The 25,111-nt window shown below is 44.3% G+C and overlaps 6 protein-coding genes across 6 annotated transcripts; all 6 read right to left on the bottom strand.

Annotated features, from left to right (window-relative positions):
- Window positions 1-183: 183 nt before the first annotated feature.
- AOL_s00007g288 (uncharacterized protein) lies at window positions 184-750 on the bottom strand (the record flags this gene model as incomplete). The annotated part of the gene is made up of 1 exon (XM_011120189.1): window positions 184-750. The coding sequence occupies one exon, from the start codon at window positions 748-750 to the stop codon at window positions 184-186; it is 567 nt and encodes a 188-aa protein (XP_011118491.1).
- A 746-nt stretch (window positions 751-1,496) lies between these two features.
- On the bottom strand, window positions 1,497-5,078 carry AOL_s00007g287 (uncharacterized protein; the record flags this gene model as incomplete). Its single annotated transcript, XM_011120188.1, has 4 exons — window positions 1,497-3,919; window positions 3,985-4,425; window positions 4,516-4,758; window positions 4,826-5,078. The coding sequence occupies 4 exons, from the start codon at window positions 5,076-5,078 to the stop codon at window positions 1,497-1,499; spliced, it is 3,360 nt and encodes a 1,119-aa protein (XP_011118490.1).
- A 4,781-nt stretch (window positions 5,079-9,859) lies between these two features.
- AOL_s00007g286 (uncharacterized protein) lies at window positions 9,860-11,243 on the bottom strand (the record flags this gene model as incomplete). The annotated part of the gene is made up of 2 exons (XM_011120187.1): window positions 9,860-10,287; window positions 10,376-11,243. 2 exons carry the CDS (start codon window positions 11,241-11,243, stop codon window positions 9,860-9,862), a joined length of 1,296 nt encoding a protein of 431 aa, XP_011118489.1.
- A 1,270-nt stretch (window positions 11,244-12,513) lies between these two features.
- On the bottom strand, window positions 12,514-14,437 carry AOL_s00007g285 (uncharacterized protein; the record flags this gene model as incomplete). The annotated part of the gene is made up of 2 exons (XM_011120186.1): window positions 12,514-13,712; window positions 14,314-14,437. The coding sequence occupies 2 exons, from the start codon at window positions 14,435-14,437 to the stop codon at window positions 12,514-12,516; spliced, it is 1,323 nt and encodes a 440-aa protein (XP_011118488.1).
- A 4,211-nt stretch (window positions 14,438-18,648) lies between these two features.
- Window positions 18,649-20,654, bottom strand: AOL_s00007g284 (uncharacterized protein; the record flags this gene model as incomplete). The annotated part of the gene is made up of 3 exons (XM_011120185.1): window positions 18,649-18,724; window positions 18,835-19,662; window positions 19,753-20,654. The coding sequence occupies 3 exons, from the start codon at window positions 20,652-20,654 to the stop codon at window positions 18,649-18,651; spliced, it is 1,806 nt and encodes a 601-aa protein (XP_011118487.1).
- Window positions 20,655-22,631: 1,977 nt separating this feature from the next.
- On the bottom strand, window positions 22,632-25,101 carry AOL_s00007g283 (uncharacterized protein; the record flags this gene model as incomplete). Its single annotated transcript, XM_011120184.1, has 2 exons — window positions 22,632-24,303; window positions 24,359-25,101. 2 exons carry the CDS (start codon window positions 25,099-25,101, stop codon window positions 22,632-22,634), a joined length of 2,415 nt encoding a protein of 804 aa, XP_011118486.1.
- Between the last annotated feature and the right edge of the window lie 10 nt (window positions 25,102-25,111).

Below are 25,111 nucleotides of genomic sequence, written 5' to 3'. Positions count from 1 at the left end.
TTTTAGATCAATTATGGATGATAGAAAAGCCTCAAAATTATATTGTATACAAAAATTCTTGAAGATAGCATCGATATCCTGGAAACACCAACAGGAGTCCAACTTCCGCCATGCATGCCGCGGCTGCAGAGTTACTGTTCATTATCCCTTCGTAATCCCCTTCATGAATATTTAAACCCGAAATCACAATACCCTCACAATGTCAACCATAGTACAAGAAGGATCAAAAGGCTTAGCTCTAACCAACAACTCAAGCGCAGTATACTTCTCCCCGCTAATCTTATTCCTCCCATTCGTGCAAATGTACCACAAATTTCTCTTCCCTCCATAAGTAAGATACCCTTCGCTATCAAACCCCATCGCGGTGTCAACAATCGCGACCCCGGATGCATCGTGTTTTAGTTGGAAGGTCATCGGCTTGAGATGTTGACCGGGAAGAATCGTCTTAGAGAATGTAGCAGCCAAAGAGAGCTCGAGATCTCCGCCAAAAGATGAACCAAACATGGGGATATTGTGATAGAGGATTCCGCCGCCGGGGCGTTGTTCGAAGTAAAAGTTCTTATCGGCTTCTGAGGAGACAGTCGCGGCGGTGTATGCTTCGCCTTGGATGGCGCCGGAAATGAAAGCACCGTTATATTCGGCTAAGGTTGAGACGATAGAGAGGGAGAATGGGTCAGAGTTCGCTTTAAAGGGAATGACAACGGCGGAAACCGCGCTGGCAAGAGTGACGAGGCTGATGATTGACTTCATTTTCGAGAATATTGATTGAGTATTTCCAAAGTTCGAAGTCCCTTAGAGATTTAAACGTGAAAAATTAAAACTCAAAGATTTATAGGTCAAAAAAACTTCAGCACAAACTTCGCTTTGAGGGATGAGTGATTCTGGTTTCTAAGACGATCGATGGTTCACTTACAACCATCCTTTTATATAGCTTCAATGTGCAAAACTCAGTCTGAGAAGAGCTTCTCTGCATTTATGAAAATATCAGCTCACTCTCTACGTCTATGCAAAAAGTACGGCCTTGGCTACAAAACTTCTTTCCCCAGTTCAAGGATTCAAGATACCTAAATAGACACTAACGAAGTTCCCGTCTACAATACCAAAAAACAACACCAAAATGGGGGGTTTGTGTGTTGTTGCTGCTGCAATATCAACCCGAGCCCTCTCAGATCCAAAATCCGAGTCTGGAGTAGCTGGACATATTGGCCCTAAGGAAGAACTCAAGAATGTTCCGAACCTTCCTAGAAATATAGGGAGCCGCGCCTGATCCGTCCTGCCTGGACCAAACTGGTGACACAAATGAGATGACAGGGGTGTCGACCAGTAGCGGAATAAAAATTGGTAGATACATTAACCTTGAAATCTACGATTCCCCATGTAAACAGCTCAATGTGCCCAGTCTTGGCCCAAGCGGCATATAAAAAAAAGGGCCGTGCAGGCCTAGATTCAGATTAAAAGCTTAAAAAAATACATGCATGAACTGATCAATATAACTTTTATGCAAATACATCCGTAGCAAACCGCTCCTTGCCCAATCCCTCAAACCACTCTTCGACATCCTCGTCGCTGATTGCTTGTCCCTCCTTTTCCTTTCCATCTTTGTAGATCTTCTTGCACATATCCTTAACCCCACTTCCGACTTCCCGGCTGCCGCAAACAAAAATTTTTCCTTTGTCTGCAAAAAGCTTGATCGCATCTTCTCGGTCGTGCCATAATCGGTCCTGAACATGTTTACAACCCTCACTAAGCTCGCGGGCTTGGCTATAAGCAAATCGGACATCAACCGCACCCATTTCGGACCATTCCATTAGTTCATCGGGGTACAAGCTATCCTTTTCTGGATGCTTGCATCCAAAGAATAGCATGGCAGGTGCTAAATCCCGTCCAGCGGCCTTCTGAGCGGCACGCTCCATGGTGAAGCCACGGAATGGTGCAAGTCCTGAGCCTGCAGCAATCATAATAATCGGGACAGAAGCAACATCCAATGGTAAATTAAAGCCGCCGTGGGAGTTGCGGATAGCAACTTGGACTTTATCACCTTTCTCCAATGACGAAAGATAATTAGAGGCCACACCGAGATGCTTGCGGTCAGAGTCCGCCAATGAGGGCTCATTGAGCACACTGTAGGTCAGCGTGCAACTTCCTGGGCTAGAAAGCGGGGAAGAAGAAATTGAGTATTGGCGTATCCTCATTGGCGGAAGCATGGCAAGATAGTCTCCGATTGGTATTTGGATCGTAGGGTATCTTTCGAGAAAGTCAAGAGTCGATATTCTAGGTTGTGAGATTTCTTTCCCGAATCTTTCCGTGTCGTTTGCAAGCTCTAGGATCTCTTTTTTGATTTCATCCTCATTGCAGCATTGAGCTATGGTGATGAGATCACGCTTTGTGGCCGGTTGCGACAATTCCACATATGAAGAAAGTAACTCCCCGGCAGAGATATTTGTATCGGTTGGGAGGGTAGTCGGCATCTCGGACGTAATTTTTAGCGCTGCATCCCATGGAAGAGCGAACCTCCTCATTGCTCGCTTTACAGCCGACTCGTGATTCGTTGGAAGAACTGCAAGGTAATCGCCAACCTTATACGAATATTCGGTCGGTAATTTGACCTCAAGATGCCGTTTCTCTGGCACATCCTCGGCCGTTAACTTCCTATTTTCAACCACTACACCAGTTTTCAGGTTCTGTCCAAGAACGCTCGGTCGGTTCTCAACAAAGACAGAAACCTTGAGACCTGATTTTGTTGTAGATTTAGCATTATTCGCTACGCTCCCGAGAGAAGGCCAAAACTTTTCGTCAACCCAGTTGCCGAAGTCTTGAAACATATCCCCAGCACCAGCATCCGCCGCTCCTCTTTCGCAGAGTCGTTCGCCCCCTAAACTTCCCAATAACTCATCACACTGTGTCGGAATACGCTGATAAGTCGAAGCCCAGTCATGGTGGCCACATCCAAAGACAGCAAACTTGATACCCTTTGCCTCTTCACCTTTGCACGATTTAATCCACTCGTAGAAGTGGGTGGCGTTATCTGGGGGCTGTCCCTCAAAGCTAGCTGTGATGAGTACTAAAGGACCATCTTTCGGTAGGTTTTTAGACGCTGCGTCTAAAACTTCAACCTTGGCCTTATAGCCGCGAGCAGAAGCGTCGAGCGCAAGACGGTTGGCAAAGGCTTCGCAAGTTCCTGTATTACTGCCGTAGAATATGTGCATAGGCTGCTTCGCCGAATCGTCTTCGTTAGCAGTACCGTTGTTTAGCCCAGCATTTGTGACGTCTGTCTGAGCAGCATGTCCGCCGCCTCCAAGGAAATGCTGAAGAGTAATTGGAGTCAACCCATGACGCAACTTCGATTTCAAACGGAAGTCCTTAGGTTTTATAGTAAGATTTTGCTTGATAGAAAGCTGGTACCCTGAGTCTGCCATGTAGAAATCAAAATTTTGGAAGAGAACTGCCATTACAATGAGCATCTCTTGCCATGCGAATGGTCGTCCAATGCAGGCCCTCATTCCATTTCCGAATGGTTTCCAGGCATCCGGTGGTAGTTTGTTGAATGGCTCATCGAGCATGCGCTCCGGTTTGAACTCTTCCGCGTCAGACCCATAGACCGCAGGATCTTTGTGCATTTTCTTGACCAGCAAAAGTATCGATTGATCATGTCCAACTTGGTATTGGCCGTTGATAAGAATTGGGTCTTCGTGGTTATCGAAAGGATGCGGGCGAACTCCAATAGCGGTGATCGGAGAGCTTAATCGTAGCGTTTCGCGGAGGACGGCGTTGGTGTACGGTAGCTTCGCAAGATGTTCAAGATTAACCGGCTCTCGTCCAACAACTCGGTCGATTTCTTCTTGTAGCTTCTTGTATGTTTGTGGATTCCTGAGCAGGTTATACATTGTGAACGCAAGAGTTCCAGAAGTGGTTTCATGGCCTAAATTATTGATTTTTATATGAGTCGGGGCGTATCAGTATGACGGGCGACAGACGAAAGCTTACCCGCAATTAGGAAAGTAATCATGTTGTTGACAATAAGTTCGTCCGTGAGTCCTCTCCCAGTCTGTGGGTCCTTGCCATTGATCATAGCATTCAGTAAGTCCTTCTTATCAGACGGAGTGTCCCTCCTCTCTTTAAGAAGGTCATAAGAAACTCGTTTCAACAGATCGATATCCTTAAAATAAGCTTCGCTCGCACGAGTGGGGATCATATTCATAGCAGGTAACCGTCGGCCACGGTTTCCAGACTCGATTAGGAAGTCGACCATGGCGTCAACAAATGGATGTTGGTTTTCGGTATAAAATGAATTGAAGCGGGCGCCCATGGCGCAAAGGGCGATAGTATCAAGTGTCAGACGAGTAAAATCCTCTGAGGCATCAACAGAAGCACCAGACGGAAGACGTGCCCATTTTAACGCCAGTTGATTCGCCAAGTCCGTCATTTCTACAAGTTTGAGAATTTAGTTTCCAGATTCCGAATATATTTGATTTTGGAGATCGAAGGGTATATAGATAGAAGCGGACGGAAACTCACCATCGAACATGCCTCGAATAGTCAGAGGCCCGAAGGCCGGTATCAAAATCCTATGCGCAATTCCCCAGTTCTCCTCTCCAGTATACGCTGTAAATAAACCATCTCCAACCCCATTTCGGACTTGTTCTAGACCTCCCGCGACTTGTTTCGCAAACCGTTTCTCATCACAACACTCATGAATTAGTTCCCAAGAGCTGAGAACCAGAAGCTCTTTACCCCCTAAGCTAAGTTTATAGATTGGTCCTAGATTTTGAATATCTTAGCATTGGTATAGACAAGCAACCAAATTAAATAATGCTTGGAAACATACCATATTGGTCTGCAAACCCTTCAAGTGTTTTCAACGGCGTTACAAGATCTATATCAAAAATATTCCCAACAAGTGGTAGGCCTGGAGGGCCTGGAATTGGTTTGATAGCCTTCATCTTTTTAGAGATGGGACACTCAGCGCCTTCTGGTGCATCTTTTGCGAAAGGGCAGGTTGCAGATTGGCCGAATGAAGGTAGCCAGGAGGCATATCCACCGGCCTGTTGTGAATGGACTGGACACTTTTCTGAAGACATTGCCGGTGCCTCTTGTATTTTTATAATTAATTAGTGAGGAACACCGAATCTGTTATACCGCAAGTCGAGAAAGTGATATATGATACTCGAGCTAGCTCCGCACAAGCTTTCGAAGCTTTCTCCAATCGACCGGTCGAGTTAGCTTAAATTGTGTTGGCCGTAGTTGGTCAAGGCTCAAGAGTGACGAAATGCTTGGCCTAGCTTGTGAAGCTTTAACCAATCCGGAGGAACAAAAGTAAAAGAAATAGAGATGCTGTCAAGATGAACGCTGGATACTCAAGGAGTTTTTCGAGAAAAAAAAAAAAAAAAAAAAAAGGAGCGGTACGATTATAATTTTATCTATCAAGCTAGTATTTTATTAAAGATTTTTAATGGTAGCGAATACGAGCCTCTGCAATTCTAGAAGGTGTAAATTTATAAATATCGCAACTTCGGATTCAAGTTAGGCTCAGGACATGTCAACACGTAGAATTTATAAAATTCAAAGGTTGATCAAGGGGGTAAAACGTCACCCTCAAACAATGTGAACGTCAAGGCCTGCGTAACGCAGGGATATCTCGTTCGGTGGTATTCTTCAAATGTTGCTCCAAAGCCGACGCTTTCGGGGTGTATTGAAGCTCCGGAATTCCAACCGGAACAAGGAAACTCCTAATGTGGTATAGGAATCCACACACGCCGATTGTGCCTCGGCTTCGTACGAATTTTGACCGTGCCGTGTGTAACATTATTAGGAAGTACCCCCGTAGTTTATTCAAAAAAAAAATTTTGAAAGGAAAGGAAAGGAAACCCCGACCAAGGCGAATTCAGCTTATGGAGTTTAGGATTTTCATGCTGTATACGACGACCACTAGGAGGTTAGCGTAAGCCCATGTTAACATGTGCATATCTGGGGTAACGAGAATTGAAGCTAGCCAACGTACTTAACGATATTTGCTTTGTTCAGCTGAAATTCACGAAAGGAAATCGCAAGCGAGCAACATTCTCGATATGCAGACCACATATAGACCCTTAAGTAAGTCCTTAGTAAGAACCGAAGCAGAATCCAGCAGCTAGTCGAGTCCTATCTACCCACGTGGTCCCTAGCCTACAGAGGCGTCGACGAAAAGCGGTCAAAGTCATAGTCGGCGTTGTATCTCATCTGCAACACGATGCATCCGGCAGGAGGAGTTCTATATACTTGAGTACTTTAAGAAGTACACTTGTATTCAGCTGAAAAGGTTACGGTTATAAATACTCTTCCTGTTACCCCGCACCGTTACACTAAAGTAATACTTTTCTTCTCCTTCTTCTCTTTCTCTTCCTTCCACCAAGACCATCAGTCATTCTAACGATTACGATTCCTGACCTCAAGAAATACTTCTTTAACCAGTAAAATAACGTTTACGTCCGAAGTGTAAGCCGTTGCACCAAGCTACCCACCCTTCTACTAGACCGGGTTTAAGCTTTGAGGTCATTGCTCAGCCTTAAATCATTAACTAACACGAGACATACATATATTAGACCCCAAACACAAAATGCCTCCTTGTGGAAGTACTACTTGCAACTGCGGCGATAACTGCGCATGCGCAGCTGGAGCTTGCAAATGCTGAGCTTTTGATAAAATACCTCCGATTCAATCCTACTCCTCGTTCGATATTTTATCCCCCGCATCATGTGGATTTTTGATTTATTGTTCATCTCCTCCCGATCGAGCTCCTCCGACATGATTTCAAACTGAGTGGTTGAAAACTGGATCATTACATCATTATAGTTGTCATTAGTCTATAAAACAAAAAAAATATGTACTATTTTGGCACCAAATAAATGTATCTTAGCATGAAAATGTACCGAAACATTAAACCCCTCGACAATCCACAAGATTACAGTATCCCCTTATCTTACAAAACAGATACATTATTGAATTTCTCGATTGCCCTTTTCAACATCAATAGAAGTAAAAAAACTATACACGATTACGAGTTCCAGGTTTACTAGTTCCCCAACTTATAGACAAATATTTATCATTCACATGATATCGCAAGATATACAGTCTCTCCAAGAATGCAATCCTCAAATTCCAGCATGTAAAATCAAGAACTGAAAATTAGTAACAGATTTTCCAATCAATTATGCCCAACATTACGGCCATACAGCGGAATCAAGTTGTAAATTTCGTAGTCGCGCGGTAACATAACGCAGTACATAACGTTCTGTGTAGGCCGGGATGTGTTGCTTGCGTGTTATTGTCATCAGCGACGATGTCGACAGCCTCATGTGTGAACGTTCCTAGGATCCTGCAATCAAAATTTAAAACCATGGAATCTTAATTAACTAACGTTATGATTACAAAGTACATTTATAGTGATTACATGTACACAAATACCCACAATTGCCTATGAGTACGTAATTAAGTAAGAAGCCCAACATTACCCAAACTCTTTATCTCGTAAGTACTATACTCGCGATTAAAAAAAAAGATCTCATCATATATGCGCACCAATAATCCGGATCCGAGATGTCCTTTGGAATATTTCGCAATAGAACCCTTGCCTTGACTAGACTACACTCAACTCCACTCAATCACAGCCAGGGAAATCCCAAGCGGCGTCAGCATGTTTCGATCCATAGGCTTGTATGAAACCGCTCGACCCACATACGTAACCATTAATGTTAATACTCTAGACTCGGATCGATCGATCTCCGAAGTCGACTACCCGCGTATATATATGTACATAAACCCCGACGGACCGAGCCCCACCTCTATATGTCGCACAGTATGCTAGGCACCTGTTAATCTAGACTAGTGTAGTGAAAAGCTTGAGTCCCATCCTATAGTTTATCAAGGTTCTTCTTCGTCCTATAATTTCCCAAATACACTCTACATGAAATATGTAGTGTGGGGTGCTGTTCCTAAGGACCCAATGCACTTTTACCTGACTCTGAAGTTATTGTTGAATTCTTTCGTTTACCAATACGGACAAAGAGCTACCCGAGGACATCGTCTTTCGTATAATCGAACCAAAATCTGCAAAATGATACGAAGACGGCAGCTGGCTAGCGCTGGCTACAAAGCAACCCCCCAATTAATTGACGTCATACACAATAATAAAAAAAAGAGATAACCTTAATGGGTTTTTTTTTTTTGAGAAAGAGCAAGGGGTCAGTTTAGTCGCCAAGTATGTAGTTAGCTTATTGTGTGACGGCGACGCCGCTCGTCCCGAAAAGCCCTTCCCGGGCTAAATGCCGAGGCACCCTTGACTCTCGCCCAAAATTACAATAGTTAATATAATCCCAACATTTTCTGCTTCAATGAACCAAAATCAGAAAATGAAAATAAAATAAGGGTTTGCGGAGAGCTCCTAAGTATCTATGTATCTCCTGACTGGCACAATGTGATCATCCAATATTCATAAAATACGTTATATAGTCAATTAATGCATGGTGAGAATATTATCCCGACGGCGGAACCGTGGTAAGCTAAGCCGATTGGGGAGGTCATGAAGTTCGAAGGTGCGTTTCCGCCGGACGTTTCTACCACATCGGTCCACAGAAGTTCGAGACGCATTCTAATTCGACGAGGGATCTTTCCATCACATAAATGACAAACTTTCGACTATGGTCACCATATCACAAAGAAGCCTTGGCGGCTCCTACATTGTCCTTCAGATAACTGAGAGCTCCCCTGAGTTAAATTTGTTTCGTTCTGAAGTTTTAAAGAGCACTTTGAATTCTATCGATATTAGATTAGTGACACCATCCGCCCTCCTTGAACATCCGAATCATCACAACCTGCACCCTTCTTTTTTTTTTTTTTTTTTAAAAAAAAAAGCTGTAATCAAAAATATTTTCCAAAAGCTACCGAATATTCCCAAATTCTGTGTTCATCGCTCACCTCTAGCGACACAAAGTCTGAGTAACCTAGGTAGAACGATTTTTTCCCCCTCCTCCAGCACAATGAGGATCCCCATGTTAGGTATTCCTTGTGCATCCACCCTATATTCGACAGAGTAAACCTAGAAGGTGAAACATATACCATTAAAAAAAAAACTACTGACCGATAATATCCATAATCTATCAAAAGAAGCGGATAGGTAACCCGTAGTTCAAATTGGAAAGTGGGATGGTGGAATGAATCAATGCAATGCACTCGAACGGTTTCCGAAGGCTATCCAGATATTTATCTAGACTGGTTAGATCGATTACAGAAGTATTCTCAACGGGGGAGCTCGTGTCTCAACTAAAACCACACTATAGGAACTTAAATCGAATAGTACTTCCTCTGAAAGATACTGTATGGTATTTGAAGGTTTAAGTTAACGTGGGAGTGCATAGATCCAGGCTAGATGCTCTTTCAAAATTGGGATATATCAATCTTGCAGTATCATATCATGATATTAATTTAGTTGTACATGCATGTTAGTCCTACTTTTAAATTCCGGGTCGTCTCATTTACAAAAGAGAATCGATCAATCAGATATCGCTACTTCCTTAAATCGAACCTCTATAACAAATCTACGAACCCAAAAGAAGAGTATATGTAATCAAATTCTGATTAATCTATATATAAGTATTTAATATGCAGCCACTGTATATGTGTAGCTTATAGCGTCTCTGTCGCCGTAAATTCTATATCAGTATGAAGACTCGACGAAAAAAAGTAAAAAGAATTCAAATAGATCGTGATATATAGCAAGACTACCATATCGATCCCAACTATTCTACTTCTTACACCTGTAATTATAATATAGAAATCTGTCCTACAATTCCCCCCAAAAATCCCACAAACCCAACGCATCCCCAATTCACACGCCCCTAGGAGGCCACCCAAAATCCGGATCCGGCGCTCTCCCATTCCCCCAAAACAACCTCGTCGTCTCCTCTCCCACACTCGGAAACTCATTTTCTTGTCCCGTCGGCACACTCTGCAGTGGAATATCCGTCGTATCCGGGAACCCCTCCAAATTACCCCCCGCACCATTCTCACCATCACCATAATCACCAATATCAATCCCAATATTCCCATACCCACTAGCCAATTCATCCATCACCGCCCTCCTCATCTCATCAATAGTCTCCTGGTCAATAACTGAATACTGCGAATCATCCAGATTTATAGGATTAGGTTCTTCAGGTCTTGAATGTGCTCGTTGGAGGGGTGATGGCGATGTATCTTCCTTCTCCTCTTCCTCTTCATCTTGTCGTCGATTGGCAGCGGCGTATTCTTCAAGCGCTAGATATATGTAAATATACCAATCTTGTTAGCAATCCGTATAAGAACCTGTGATATATACCTACTTCTTGTATATAAGGGAACATACCATCATGAACAACATCACCAAACCTTCCCGCCAAAAGCCTTGCTCTCCCTCCTCCCCCTCTTCCATACCTACCATTAATCCCACCGCCCACACCACGGCGAACCTCAACAATCCCTCTTTCGAAATCTAAAGCATCAGGTTCTAATCCCGTCCCAAATTCATCCATTCTCAAATCAAAATCATGGTCCTCTTCTATCCCATCACCATCACCATCACCATCACCATCACCGCCATTATCATTATTACCATCATTAACAGCTACCCCCTGCCCAATACTCCTTTCCACAGACGGCTCAGCTACTAAATTCTCTATATTACTTATATGAGAATCCCTTCTATCCCCAACACCACCAGTACCAGCACCACCAGCATCAGGGCGGTTAACATTCTCAAACTGGCTATAATGAATCCCAATCGGTGCATTTATATTCCCACCACCACCAGCACCACCTGTCGTCGGTCGAAGCATTTGATCCAAACTAGGCGGATCTTCATAGTAATCTAAATATTGCTGTTGAGTACGTGGCAGGCAATTACCACGTTTTGATAGTTTGTGGGTTTGTTCTTTGGGGAATTGTGGGTTTATATTGTCGTTATTATTATTATTATTAGCGGCGGTGGTACTGTCGATATCAATATCATGGGATTCGTAAGTGGTGGTTGTACCGGATTCCGGGTCCGTACAGGTCACGGTATCGATGATGTCGTGGATTACTTGTTCCTGTGGGTTTTGTTGGGTGGTACTTGTGGTGAGGAACGGGGTTGGAGATGTATATGGTGCCGTTGTAGTTGAAGTTGGTGGACGGGTCTGTGGGAGAGCGGTGGAGAGGGTGGTAAAGCCCAGGAAGAGGAGGACTGGTCGGTACATCGTTTTTTATTTGGATATATTGATGAGATATTCAATATATGGATTACTCGATGGAGTAAAGCAGACCTCGTGGTTTCTGCTGTATTGATCACGGAATGATAATATCAACCATGCGTATACATGCATGCACGCCATGGACAAAGCATTTCTACCACCCCGGACAGTCCATAACGCCCACATGGGCGAAATAGCTGAGGCCATTGGAGTCGAATAGCGGTTCTTTTTATACTCCCACATGTACACCCCCATAAGACAGGACGTCTGCTCAATCTCCCTCAGCCTCATGCCTACTATATATATTTACATCCCGTAAAGTAATCTCGAAAACTTGATAATATCTAAGTACTTATATACCGGATATTTAAATATTACAGAGGAACAGTAATAATTGATGATGGGTTATACATCCCAAGTTCTTCTTTATTTATTTATTTATTGTCACTAGCTAATACTATAACTATACTATACTATACTATACTATACTATGATACTATCCTAAAAAAAAGTAGCAAAACAGTCCGCCGAAATCTTTTATTCAATCCAAAGCACTCCCATACCAGCTTTTTTTTCTTCAAAGGGAAAAAAAAAAAGTACAAGAACTGGATGAAAAGATAAAAATATATGAAAATGAAAAAGCACAAACACCGGTTGGGAAATTCAGGATCCGAAAGCAAACCCTTTTTGTTTTCGCGCAACGGGATATCACTTGAAGGCTTGAATAAAAAATAGAATAAAAATCCACAAGAAATTGGAAGGAGAAAAATAATATCACACGCTCAAAAAACATAGCAGATTACAAGAAGAAATCGAGAACGAGTAACGAGAGGGAAGAGAAATGACAAGCAGTAACAAGCTAATAGACAAAAAGCCAAATGCTAACAAATCCCATATCCAAACCGAAGCCCAGAGATATAAAGAAAGAAAAGAAAAGAAAAAAAGATAGGACATATTCGGGGAAAAAATAAATCCGAAAAGTCCATAACTTACCCATAAGAAGTCAACGCGCGCTTTTTGCTTTGCTTTGCTTCGCTTCGCTGTGCTCTATGACTCTTTTTTTTTTTGTTTCATGATCTATATGCTTTTACGACCGTCGCATATACAATCGGGTCATATGCATCATAAATGTTTCTTTTCGTGTCGTGAAGTCATTGTTTCATGGCCACACCCCCTTTAATACTATCCAACCCATCCATCCATTACCGCATATATTCTTCGTAATTTGCAGAAAACGAATAAAGAAGAACGGCAGTTGTTCTAAGAAGATGTTCGCTTAGAGATCGTCGCTAAAAAGCTCGTCCTCAGCTAGCGATCGAGACTGAGAGTCGATAGTGTCGTCAAAATCACAGTTCTCGATGCATATCGTGGGAACATTCACTGTAGGCTTGACTGTCTCGGTCTTTTTGGGTGAAGCCTCCTCGCGAAGATTCTCTTCGTCTTCTTCGTCATCCTCTGGCAACGGGACGGCGGCGGCAGTGAGGACATCAATGTCATCCTTCTGCTGCTTCAAGTAGTCCTCGACGATGTTTCCAATGACGGCGAATTTAGATGATGCCAGGCAGCTTCTCTTTTCTTCCTGCTTCATCTTCTTTAGCTTCTCAGCTTCTTCCCTTTCCTTCTTAAGAGTAGGGTAGAAGATCTCAACATCGGCTTCACCGAGGGGGCTTCTGATCCGCTCCTCATCCATAATCTCAAACTCTTCTCGTCTAGGAAGGGCTGGAGGTGGCATAGCGATCTGATCCTCAGTTGGTGGAGGTGGGATGTTCTCCTTTCCAATTCGGTCAAGCTCGCTACACTTCTTCAAATCCTCTTCGTCGGAGATGTCAAGAGTACCAGCACCGTGGTACATCAAGTTTGTCAAGGTCTCCTCGAGTGTATCCTCATGGATCTCAAACATCCAACCCTTGGGGAACGACTGGCCAGGGCGCCATGCATTTCCAGTGGTATTACCCGACTTGGCAACAGGGGTGGCGATAAGTCTACCATTGATAGAAGATTCAATATCTTTACCGGATTTGGATAGTTGGGAAGGTGGGTCGACACGTCTGACAGCCTTCTGGATCTTACGCTTGATACCCTTAGATGGTGACGAAAGGGTAGCAAGGCTATCCTTGCGAGAAAGGGCTGGACGACCTGAGGAAGCAGTAGAAGATGTAGAAGAGGTTGTGGATGGGACTAGAGACCTTCGCTTTAGGGAAGAAGAGGAGGAGGAGGAGGAAGTGGAGGAGGATGCATTGACAGTCTTCTTCTTCGAGACGACAGGGGCAGCAGAGTGGGAGGGGACAGCAGGCTTCGTGACGAGAGCATATTTGGGAACAGAGTTCTCGTCGCATGAAGCGGGTGACAGTAGAGACTTCATGCGCTTTGTCTGAGTGGATGCATTGACAGGGGCGTTTTCGTCGTAGATGGTGTAGAAGGGCCGCTTTCCGGAAGAAGCGGAAAGACCCAGTGGTTTCTTTCCTACAGAAAAGCCTATGGAGGGAAGAAGGAAGAGTAGGTCAGCATCATAAGTACTAATACTTCTTCACGATCATTGTTATAATTCTCATGGTCAAAAACAACATCGCACATTTACATATCCAGATCCAGATCCAAATCCTTATCCATAACCATAACCATAGAAGCGCATTCACAAAAGTGGAGTCAGGGATTTATATTTGGGAGTGACATCACATCGGAGCGAACCGGGCGACTGGTGAAAATGGATATGAAAATGGATATGAAATGTGTTGCGCAACGTGGGGAAACATGAAACAGAGGCTGGCTGGGTAGACGGGACACTTTGATTGGCAGGCCAAATATAGGCGGGCGCTCCATCGATTCCTGTTCTTAACTCCATGAACATGGAATGAACATGGTCATGGCCATCCATGTCGGCCACGACTATGACCATCGCAGTGGCAGTCCATCTGACACCCAGCTGATACCGATACTGTCTGGTACCAGTCCTAGTACCATAGAAGAAGATGGATGGATGGATACGTTGCATCGGGGGTTTTCGCCAAATAAATGAAGGAAAATGAAGGCGAAAAGCGAGAAAATTAGAAATAGAAAGAGAGAGCAAAAAGCTTACCTTTGCCATCGAAAGTAGCGTTTATTCCACGAACAATGTTGGTGACGTTACCTAACACGGTCCTCTTCCTGGGCGAAAGAGGGGTAAGAACATGGCGAGGTTGGGTCGAGATCATGGTCGCCATTTTTTTGGGTCTTTCTTGTCGCTTCCTCCAATCAGATCTGATCGGATCAGATTCAGAGATTCAGAGATATCAAAAGTCGGAGATGTTTTGCCTTCTGTCGGTTGGTTGGTTGGTTGTAAAATAAAATACTTTATCCGAAGTATAATAAATAGTAAGGCCGGTATCAAGCAATTACTTTCAATCAAGAAGAATCGCGAAAAAGAAAGTGTCGGATATGTCTTTCTTTCTTTCTCTTTTAGTTAAATCAAGTGGCGATGGCGATGGCGGTGGTGGAGGAAGAAGAAGAAAAGGAAGAAGAAGAAGAAGAAGAAGAAAGAGGAAAGAAGAAAGAAGTAAAGGTGGTCCAGGCGAAATGCGACGGGAAAAGTACTTGGAAAGGGCGGAAACAGCAGAAGATAAGAGAAAACGGCAGTGGGAGGAACAAGGTCGGTACTCAGTACGACTACACACTGACAAGTAGTATATTAAACCCCCCTGGTACAGTAGAAGATAAATGAATGACCCTCGACGGCTGCAGGCGAGACGAGGGGGGGGGGGGGGGGGGGGGAGGGGAAGAGAGAGGAGGGGTGTGTCTGAATTCGAATGTGATGTATGTTATGCAGCTGAGGGATAAAATAGAAGCGAAAAGGCTGCAGCTGATCGAGAGAGAATATGTATACGATATAATAGTAACCAGAATATTATAGTCTGGAAGGAAGGAAAAAAAGACGAAACAGACGGTGTGTGAGGGGCCTTGTCGGGTTTTTAGGACAAGTTAAGTTACGTTTGAAGAGAATGCAAGTTTCCGGATTTTCAGACCGGACTGCTGCTTTCTATCGATCTTCGGCGCGTCGTTGGATGGGTCAACCCCGTTCGGTGTTCGGTGTCTCCACAAGGCACAGTCAGAACTGGCAGGCACACAAGGTTTACAGTCTGATTCGATTCGATTCAATTCAATTCAACCATGCAGTTAATTTGGTGGTTAATTTCAAGTTGGATGATGTTGAAGATTCGAAGAGGAGGAGGAGATCGATTCAGGAGAGGAAGAAGGAAGAGGAAGAGAACAGGAAGAAGGAAGAGTCAAAGGAGCGGACCGTGCTGAAACCACACGAAAGAAGCTACCAATATGCAAGAGTATTCTATTCAACCCGAGTTAAGAGAATTGACAGTTCAGACGTCGAAGTGTATAAAGAAAGAGTGATAGTGATAGTGATAGTGACGGTGATGGTGATCAAGCTGAGCAAAAAAAGATTTAAAGAAAAAAAAGGACAGTCAGTGACTTCACCAGCCTTCTTTTCCCTTCCTTCCCTCAGAAAGGGATGAGGAAATTATCAATTACACTTCCCAATCCAGCACTCAAATTGAATTGTGCCCCAAAAAATCGGGTGGCAGAAAACCTCAGAAAAGAGGAAAAAAGGGAAAGAAGCAATTATCCAATTAATATGCCAGGAATGGACTTGCCAAGGTCCACTCCGAGTGCGATGTGAAGACATTAACATGGTTTACCCCTGCTTAGCCTCTTTTTCTCCCTCCTCCTCCTTCGCCATCACCGATTCTCTTTTGTCTTTGCTTTTTTCTTCTTTTTCTAAGCTGCTACTTTGCTACGCGTGCGCGTGACATTCTTGCGTCTGTCTTGCGAGAAACTCGAAAGAGAGCAAGGCGAAACAGATTTCTTTCATAAGTAGAAGTAGGGTCCCCACTTTCTTGCATCGGGCCTCATGTCCAGCTTGGAATTTTAGTCCAATTCCAATCAGCTTATACTTACATACATTTCACAGCCCCATGGCCAGTATAATTATAATTGTAACGTAAACGCCTTCTGGTACCTGCTGGTTATGCCCGTTTATAAGCCTCTTTCTCTCTCTCTTCAGGTGAAGGCCTGAATTCAATTAGTTCAATATTAGGATTAGTTACTTTGGTTAATTCTAAAACGTCATTTCTTTAAGTTTTGACAGCTTAACTTTTAATTTTATAAACCTTTATAATTCCTCAATCACATTTACACCTAATGTACAATAGTATTTATCTTATATAACCTTAAAGTAACCAAGCTCTTTTTTCTTTTCTTTTCTTTTCCCATCCTTTTTTTTTTTTGTTCGCGATTAAAGAAGGAGTCTAAGGATTCGAAAAATGCAGAAACCCGGTAAATTTTTCACGTCGCGTTCGAATTCTTTCGAGCCTACCATAACGGGAATTAAATCCTCTTCTAACTCGGTCACTTTTCAAACGAGTTCCGACAATCAAGCTTGCTAGTATGAAAATTTTTTATACATGTGAACAAGGGCCCGGGATGCCCTATACACCGACGTCACGACATATAGGTAAAGGGTTTCTAGAATAGAAAGGTATATCGATACCGATAAGTCCTCCATACTGACTGCTATCAAAGGTGGGATGAGATACTAGTATATGTATATAGTATACTCGGAGCGACTACAGATACAGCCGTCCTTTCATATGATTTTTTTCTCTTCTGCATGGCCAACCAGTAGATGGACCTAGGTAGCGCCCGAAACGGATATATGCAAAGTTCCACGCAAGTGCAAGCAAGTCTAGCCCCCCAGTGCGTGCGGAGTGCAGCTTGCACCGCAGGATGATTTACGATTCGACAGATTCAGTCCTACAGATTCCAAGCGTATGAATAGATATATGATATGAACAAGTATATTGGTCGACAGCTATATGTATACTGATATCCCGATCTTAATACAATGTCAGTATATATATATTATATAGGCAAGAAGGATTAGATCCCGTTCCCGATATTAGTGGGAAAAAAAGTATCGATAAGAGCAATTAAAAAAAACGATGAAAGCCTCTTTGATAAGCATATGCATGTGAATACCTATATATATATTCTTCTTTCCAAAGACGAACATTCGAGCTCTTCCCATATATATATTCCGGCGTCTACATCCTATCCAGAGTACAGATTTCCCCTCCGTCTTTCTAAGGAAGGAAGGGTGGGCTCGTAACCCCACCTTCTGATTGGCCCCTCACCAACCATAGGCCCCCTGTCCGCAAAAAAAATTCCGTGCGGTTACAGAAACGCCCTAATAAAAGCCAATTTATCCTAGAAAGAGCCCATTAAACACGTCTGGACATTTTGCAACACCAAAACGCGAAAAGTACGCCTCACGTCTAGTCTCACACCTAAAGAATATAATATGCGTGTAAGCAGTTAGAATAGGGCTTCACTCCTAATTCTTCTCAGCTAGGAAAGAAAATCCCGAAAAAGAAGAAAAGGGTAATGCGGAGATTCTGTTGGACGTAAAACGGCGGGAAGCTGAGGGAGGGTTTAATTTGAAACTCTTGCGTTTTAAAAATGTTGGAATGGCGAAGGAAAGTCGGCTGTTTCATGTGGATAGCTAGGGTTCTTATTCACATACCACAAAGTACATGTAGCGCAGTGCAGTGCTCAATACTGCAGACTTTTGAGTATGGGAATTTACAAAATTGCTGTATGAGGTGACGCGGAAATTTGGGTGGTTTATATTGCCATAGGAATTTCAATTCCATGTAGTTATATTTAGAATTCAATCAAGGGTAGACAGACGGACTAGACAGATAGACAGTTGTACATGTATACATCTTGAATAGTAAATGTAAATGTGAGCTCAAAGGGAAAACGCTAATCGAAACAGCAAGGTAAACTAGAGTAAACCACTGAAGCATGAAGTCCCGCCTCGGATCCTCCTCCTCCTCTTCCTTCAACATATATCCCACCTCCATGGATCCGTCCCAAGCTCTATGACTTGAAGAACGTCTCCCAGCCAAAAGTATTTGTATGATTAACCTACACACCCCAAAACACTCCATTCAAACAAAAGAAAAAGAAAGAAAGAAAAAAAAGACAAGGAAAGGAAAGAAAGAACAAGAGAACCAATGAATCCACCTCCCCTGCCGTTTCATGAAACTTTAGCTATGTTCGCATGAAGACAGGTAAAGATCCCGATAGAAGTTTCCCATATTCGTCGAGGGTTCAGCTGATGTATGTGCTGGCAAAATGCACCCTATCCAGCCGTTCTTGTCCACTAATTCCCTTCGTATCGAGAGGCTTCCCAACCCCCCCTCTATCTGACAGGACTGGGTCTCAGGTATCACCCAATCCTACCCGTTGCCTCCGTCATGCAAAGGCAGTTCATGCCGAGTACAATGACGGCATAAAGTTCTATGCATGCAGAGAGGGAAGGATAGTCGGTGGGACTCGATAGGAACTACTCAAGGATCCTTTACCACCTCATGCCGAACCAGTCGAAGTCTCCATCAATGTTCACCCAATGACCTTTCTCGATCGCTGATTCCCACCTATTATCCATGTAAGTTAGTAAATTAGGTCTTCTTACTATTCCCTTCGAAGCTGGGAAGCCTAGAAAGAAACGAGAGAAAAAAGAAAAAGGAAAAGAAAAAGGACTCACCCCATGCCTACAGCGAGCATTCGGCACATATCTCCATAATACCCACAGACGGCCCATCCATCTTTAGCGACCCTCAAGGCCTCAACTTGGATACCAAAATCGATTAGGTAAGACACCGCAGCAGCCTCTCTCTCCTCTCTTTCCATCTTATTCAGATCCTCGGCCCAAAAGCCACCAGGCTGTCCCACAGCCACACTCCTATCCTGTGCTCTCACACAAACGCCATTAGAGCCACCGGTACCGCAGTCCCTAACCTCTCTCTGGTTAAACACATCGGAATCATCCGAAGAAATGATTCTCATCGGTGGTTCAACCGACGAACGAGGGTAATCTGGGAGAAAATAGTCCTTTGGCCATTTATCACCCTCGTTTTCACTAACCGCAGAAATACCCTTGATAACATCACCGGGCATGTTCAAGCTGACCTTCATAAACCTCTCCAATGGTAGGTATCCCTTGTGCCATGTCCATTCTCTGGCACCTCGGTCTCCATGTCTGATCTGGACGGCGACAACGTTTTTACTGGCTTCAACACCGATGTCATGGACTCTGTCCATGATGGTGGCCTGAAGATCTCCCTTGAGAGGAATAGCTTCATACCCTGTTCTCAGGAAGTCAAAGATCTTATGCTGTCGCTGTACACCGACTTTACGAGCATCTTCGAATTCGTTCTCGAATGCATGACCGAAAGCGTCTTTAAATGTTGCAGGGGTGACGAGCCTGTGCGGTGTATTCCTCGGGCAAGGAAGACTTCTTGACATGGCTGGTGGAGAACACTTCTTCGTCGGTGGTGGGATGTCAAAGTATCTGTTGATATCACCATATGCCCTATAAAAATATCCAGATACCGTTAACTTCAAAACTTCACAGAATAGCAGATATCCCCACTGGATGATGTCACTTATGGAGAGAACTCACCATCGTCCTTTCTTCCCAACCACAAAAAACTCTCTCTGCTCATGAATAGCAAGCGCATAAGCCATCCACAATCCCATAACCATCTCTCCAATCCCTCCAACTCTCCCCTCCCAATCATCAACCACAAAAGTCATCGTCCTCTCACACTCCCCATCCCCACCTTCCTCATCATCTCCTGCCGCCAACTCCAACCCTTCATACCCTTTATCCTCATCATAATATCCCAAATGCGCAGCCATGGGTTTCCCATTCCTATTCTCCGAAGCAGCCATACTCTTCATCTCAACCGAGTCGCAAAGCGCTCTATACCACTCCCCAGGCAACGGATAAGCCTCCTCATTCAACGGCATAGAAATAGCATATCCAGTACCATTGCTAACCATCATCACCTCAGGTGCGCGAGTATAACCCCTTCCGTTCCCCCCAGTAGCCATCAACCCAGGGAACAACATTTCAAAGACTCCAGAGTCAGTATACTTTGTCGAAAAAGTTGCAGTAGCAACTCCAAAGGCAATGATGACACAGAACCCCACAACCCAGTAGAATAGTACCCCCCATTTCTGTCTTAACCGTCGGAAATGTTCTTCTCGTTCTTTTCGGATGAACCTGTGCAATGTGTATTCATCTGCTGGGAGGTAGTTGGCGTAGATACAAGGTTTTGCGGGTGAGGTGGGAGTGTAGAAAGTTGTGGAGTCGAAGATTATTGTTCCGGCGCAGGATCCTGGTGTTAATGTGCGCGCGGAGATGGGGATTGGGGTTGGATATTTTTCGGACGCATAGGCGGATACGGGAGTTGGTGTGTGTAATGTGGAGAAATATGTAGGGGACCTGGCGATTTGGTAGTCGCTTCGGTAAGGTGGGGGTAGGAGGAGGGTAAGGTTTTTCGGCGGACTGCGAGGCATGGTTGCTGTATATTTATTTGATTTTTTTTTTCTTTCAAAAAAGAAGAAGGGCCCCGTCGAGGTGCCTGTATTCAAGAGACTTGCTCTGAATACTAAGTAGGTAGATATATATCTTTTGTTCTTGTTTTTAGTAATGAATGGGTAATTGATATCGATATCTATCCCGAGATATTGAGTCCAGCGAATATGTCAAATACTCGATAAGCGTATCGTCAACTGGAGCCAGTCCCAATAGTTTTCCCTCAAGATAGATAGAAAGAAACAAGAAGAAAAAAGAAAGGAATTGAAAAGAATATTGGAATCGCCAAAAGATCGTAAGTAAAATAGGAACCGGTCCGTTGAATAAATATAAAAAATAAAAGTCGTAGCAGACAGCCAGTCGTGATGTTATTTTCCTTGTTTTGTATGATATTGCATATCCTGAGAGGCTCTCGAATCACTCTAATCGTCCGGAATGAGGTCCAACAGTAGATAGAATTCCTAAACCAGCCCAGCCAGGTCACAAGAGAAATAGGAGGGAAGTAAAACAATCACAAGCTCAAAAGCTGTCAAAGCTCTCCTTTTTTTTTGGTCGTAGAGAATGTAAAAATGAAGGTGGGCGATAAGGAATGTCGAAACCAGAAAGAACCAGCTCTGGAATGTCGAGTTTAAAGGATCGGACGGGAGTAAATAAAAGCTTCAAAGAGAAAGAAAGAAGAAAAGGGAAGAAGAATTGAAGGTCGAGAATTGTAGACTTGGGGATAAAAATGTATTGACATTTTCGTAAACATCAAAACATCATGCTGCAGGGGCTCCTTCTGCCACCCACCCTCCAGCCCTCCTTTTGCTGGGCCCTTTTGCTGCCTGAGATGAGCGAAGGGCGTTTCAATCTGTTTTGGTTGGTACGCCAGACGCTGGAAATCCTTGCTAACGAGCCACGATTTTCCACCCACCGGACGACTGGGAGGCGATGGTTTGCAAATGGCCTGCAATGGGTCCTGGCTAACTATTTCCGGGACGTGCAGGGCCTGAAACGAACCGAACCGAACTGGTCGGCCGACACAGCCTGGATTCTGTGTCACTATTTTTCTTGGTTTTTGATAGCTAGTGACGACGACTAGTCGACTAGACTCTAATCGAAGTAAAAGGGACCGTTTGCAGACGGTTTTTCTTTCTGGACCGTTCATGCTGGGGAACTTTTTTTCCTAATTCAAGGAAGGATTAGACGGTTCTTCTCAAATTCGGACAGTACAGCTTGACGGCTGTAACTGAACTGGACAGATAGTGAGCTGCGGTTTGACATTTCTCCAAATTGAACTAATTTACAGCTACGAGCTCCTGGTTGATTATCAGCCAGTCGATGCTCCAGAAGGACATTTTACTCAATTTAATATCAGTTCTTCGGTTACTGTATCAGTTACTAACTTCATGTAGCTCGGTCATATGCAATGCCCGCGGACGGGTCCATTGTTTCGAAACTAGCGAGTCTATCCTCTCCGCTTCAAATTCCCCATTCAATATCAAACATACCATGCGACTGGCCAAATGCATTCATTCACATACAGGAACGCGCAGATCCCAATTTTAGATAACTATCATATCATACGAGCCCAAGGGCCGTTGATATCAATTGGATTCGTAAACATGCATCTCATGGAATAACATGCTTCAAGTGATCATTTTTAAAACAACAAGAACTCAGCTCACATGTGCAAACGCCGAAGGATGATGCTAAACAAAAAAAAGGACATCTAATTGGAAAACCAAGCCAGTCACCCTTACCTGAAAGGTTCAATGGTAGAGACATTAGAAATATATACACAGTTGACACTTAATCGTCCGCATATTCAAAGTTAGTCGGTAGGCTCCAGCCTCGATGCACTCAAATAGGCGGCAACGTATTCCTGTTGAGGGTAATTGTCAGCGAACGCATAAAAGAAAGGCTTGACGCGGTATTGCAAAAAAAAAAAAAAAAAAAAAAAAAAGGATGAATAAATCTTACCTGCAGATGGGACATTGTAACCTAACTCTCATCCATCCTTCCAAACACCCAGAGTGGAAAACATGCCGACATGGAGTAACCATATAGCTTCTTCGTCCGACATATACTCCCTGCCCAAGTAATCCACCTACGACTCCACCTGCACCATCGCCACCATCACTACCAACTTCATGGCCGTGCTGTGCATTCGAGGGAACCACCGGTACCTCTACACTCTGCATACAGATGGCACAATCAAATACCCTTGTCCCCTTTCTCCCGCTTCCAGTTCCTCCATAGCCTCCACTACCACCTTCTTTAGTGGCAGTCGGGCTGACTGGGCTTCCGCCCTCGCCCAAAAGTGCTCTTTCAAGGTCATCGGCTGGCAGTATAGGATAATAATCATATGCCGGTGGGAACCAGCCCTCTGGAACCAGAAATCTAGGCCCCAATAATTCTTGAACTCCGAGCATCCATATCTGACACCACACCCACCCGATACTGGCCCAGCAAATCCATTTGACGGGCCGTGAAAATGCAATATTGTCGGAGTAACCGTAGAAGTACAAGACAGCAACCAACCTGCAAGTAGAAATTCCGAAGACAAACTCCCATTTGAGGCCCTTGCGGCAGTTACGGTACGTATTGCGATAAATTTGTGGCACCCAGAATGAAAGCGAAAGAAAAAGCGCTATCCGTTGAATCAGATTGCGAAGGAACAAAGGAAGAGAGATGGAGTAGATCAAAAGAAACCCTGTGATCACGAGGAACATATAGAATCGGGTGATTATAGAGGAGAAATCTTGGCGAATGGTGGTTGCGGGGGGAGGCGTAGTATTGATTGGAGTCGGGTTCGTTCGCGCAGTAGCCGGTAACGGAAGAGTACCCGTAGCTGATGCTCGCGCAGCTGCAGCCTGTGCAGCCGCGGCTGCTGGCGAGGGCTGTGGAGGAGACACCTGTGCTGCCCGTCGCTCTGGGAGTTGAACTCGATATATCATCAACATATACCTAATTCCGAAAAACCCGGCTAGGACTGTACAAAAGAAGGCAGCAGCGATGAGAGCAAGGGAACTGCGTTCCACTAGAGTGGCGGTCACTATGAATATTATGACAACATAGCCGTCAAGAAGCGAGATAATTCCGATTGTCCAAAAGGAAACACGTGACAGGGTTGACGGAGTCGATGATTCTTTCATTTGGCGAACCATAAAGTATATTTCGAAGGCGACGATAAGACAAGCATTTAGAGCGAAATTGGAAATCCGATCAAAGTATGATTCTAGCTTAAGGCCGGTAGCAGCTTCCGTAGATAGCACGAAAGAGCAGTCCGGAGAGTAGATTATGGCCGACCCCACAAGTGACGGTGGAGCTATGGGAATATACTCCCCAGTTCTGTGGCGGAGTTCACGTTCGATGGTATCAACGATATTCTGCTGAGAGAGCTCTGTGAACCAAGAAGCATCTGGATGCATCTTAATCGGATGTACCTGGAGATAGACGATGAATTCACATTGGAGAGGGGGCGTTCCAATATACTGTTCGTCGACAGGAATCCATGGCGGGTACTCGTCTCCAGATTCGAGGTGTTCGCCAATTTGCTGGGATAAAGAATCGTTCAGAGGCTTCTTAATTAGATTATAAGTTGTATTAGATGGTGTTAGATGCGGTAACCCAAAGACACCAGCGAATCTACAGCCAGAATTAGATACTTTGTAGTGTGCGGAATTCAAAACAGGGTTCTTACTTGTTGCTATTAGTGGCGCCTATGAGGAGGCCAGACTCTACGAAGTGGACGCCCTGCATCCTAACATCAACTGCCTGGCCTCCTACACGACCACCCCAGTCATTATAAAGTTCCATAGTCATTGAGACGGTCTGGACAACCCCTTGCAAGTCCTCAAAATGCGGCTTTGGCTGTCGTTCCTTCACAATCATCCAAAACCGGCCTTTGTCAATTGTGACATTCCGTTGATAGGTTTCATTGATGATAGGACGATGGAGACCCGGTACATCAAGACGGGTCCAGTCACCGTTCAGCATGCCCGTGATGTTCCGATACATCGGCAATTCAGATCCTTCGAGAGGATTGGGCTCCGCCCGTTCGTATTCTGGAGGGGATGGAGTATCATCGCCGTCTGTGTCCATGTCCGCGGCTCCAAGGTCCCTCTTGACTGCAGTATCGTCTAGTATGTTCCGTGCCGGCGGGGGAGCATCGTCTGCTTTTGCTCGATTGAAGACATCATCTATCATGTGGCTGACTCTCGTCCGTACCATTCCCATGCCCTCTGGACTCCACCACCCTCCTGCAAAACCAGTCAGGTTTCCGACATTTCCGTAGGTCGAGTTCTGGAGCTCTCCTAACCATCTTTGTTCCTCGGCGACGATATCTTTAATGTTGTAGTCTCGGTTGGATACATTTGCAGCATTGTCGGGAGAGAGGATGAGGATTAGGATGATAACCCCGAGAAATATACGAGAGGCTTCCATGATTGTAGTC

The sequence above is a fragment of the Orbilia oligospora genome, assembly GCF_000225545.1.
Source record: "Orbilia oligospora ATCC 24927 unplaced genomic scaffold scaffold00007, whole genome shotgun sequence".
Classification (NCBI taxonomy): domain Eukaryota; kingdom Fungi; phylum Ascomycota; class Orbiliomycetes; order Orbiliales; family Orbiliaceae; genus Orbilia; species Orbilia oligospora.
Note: the sequence above shows the minus strand (reverse complement) of the source record. Positions and strands in the feature narration are given on the sequence as shown.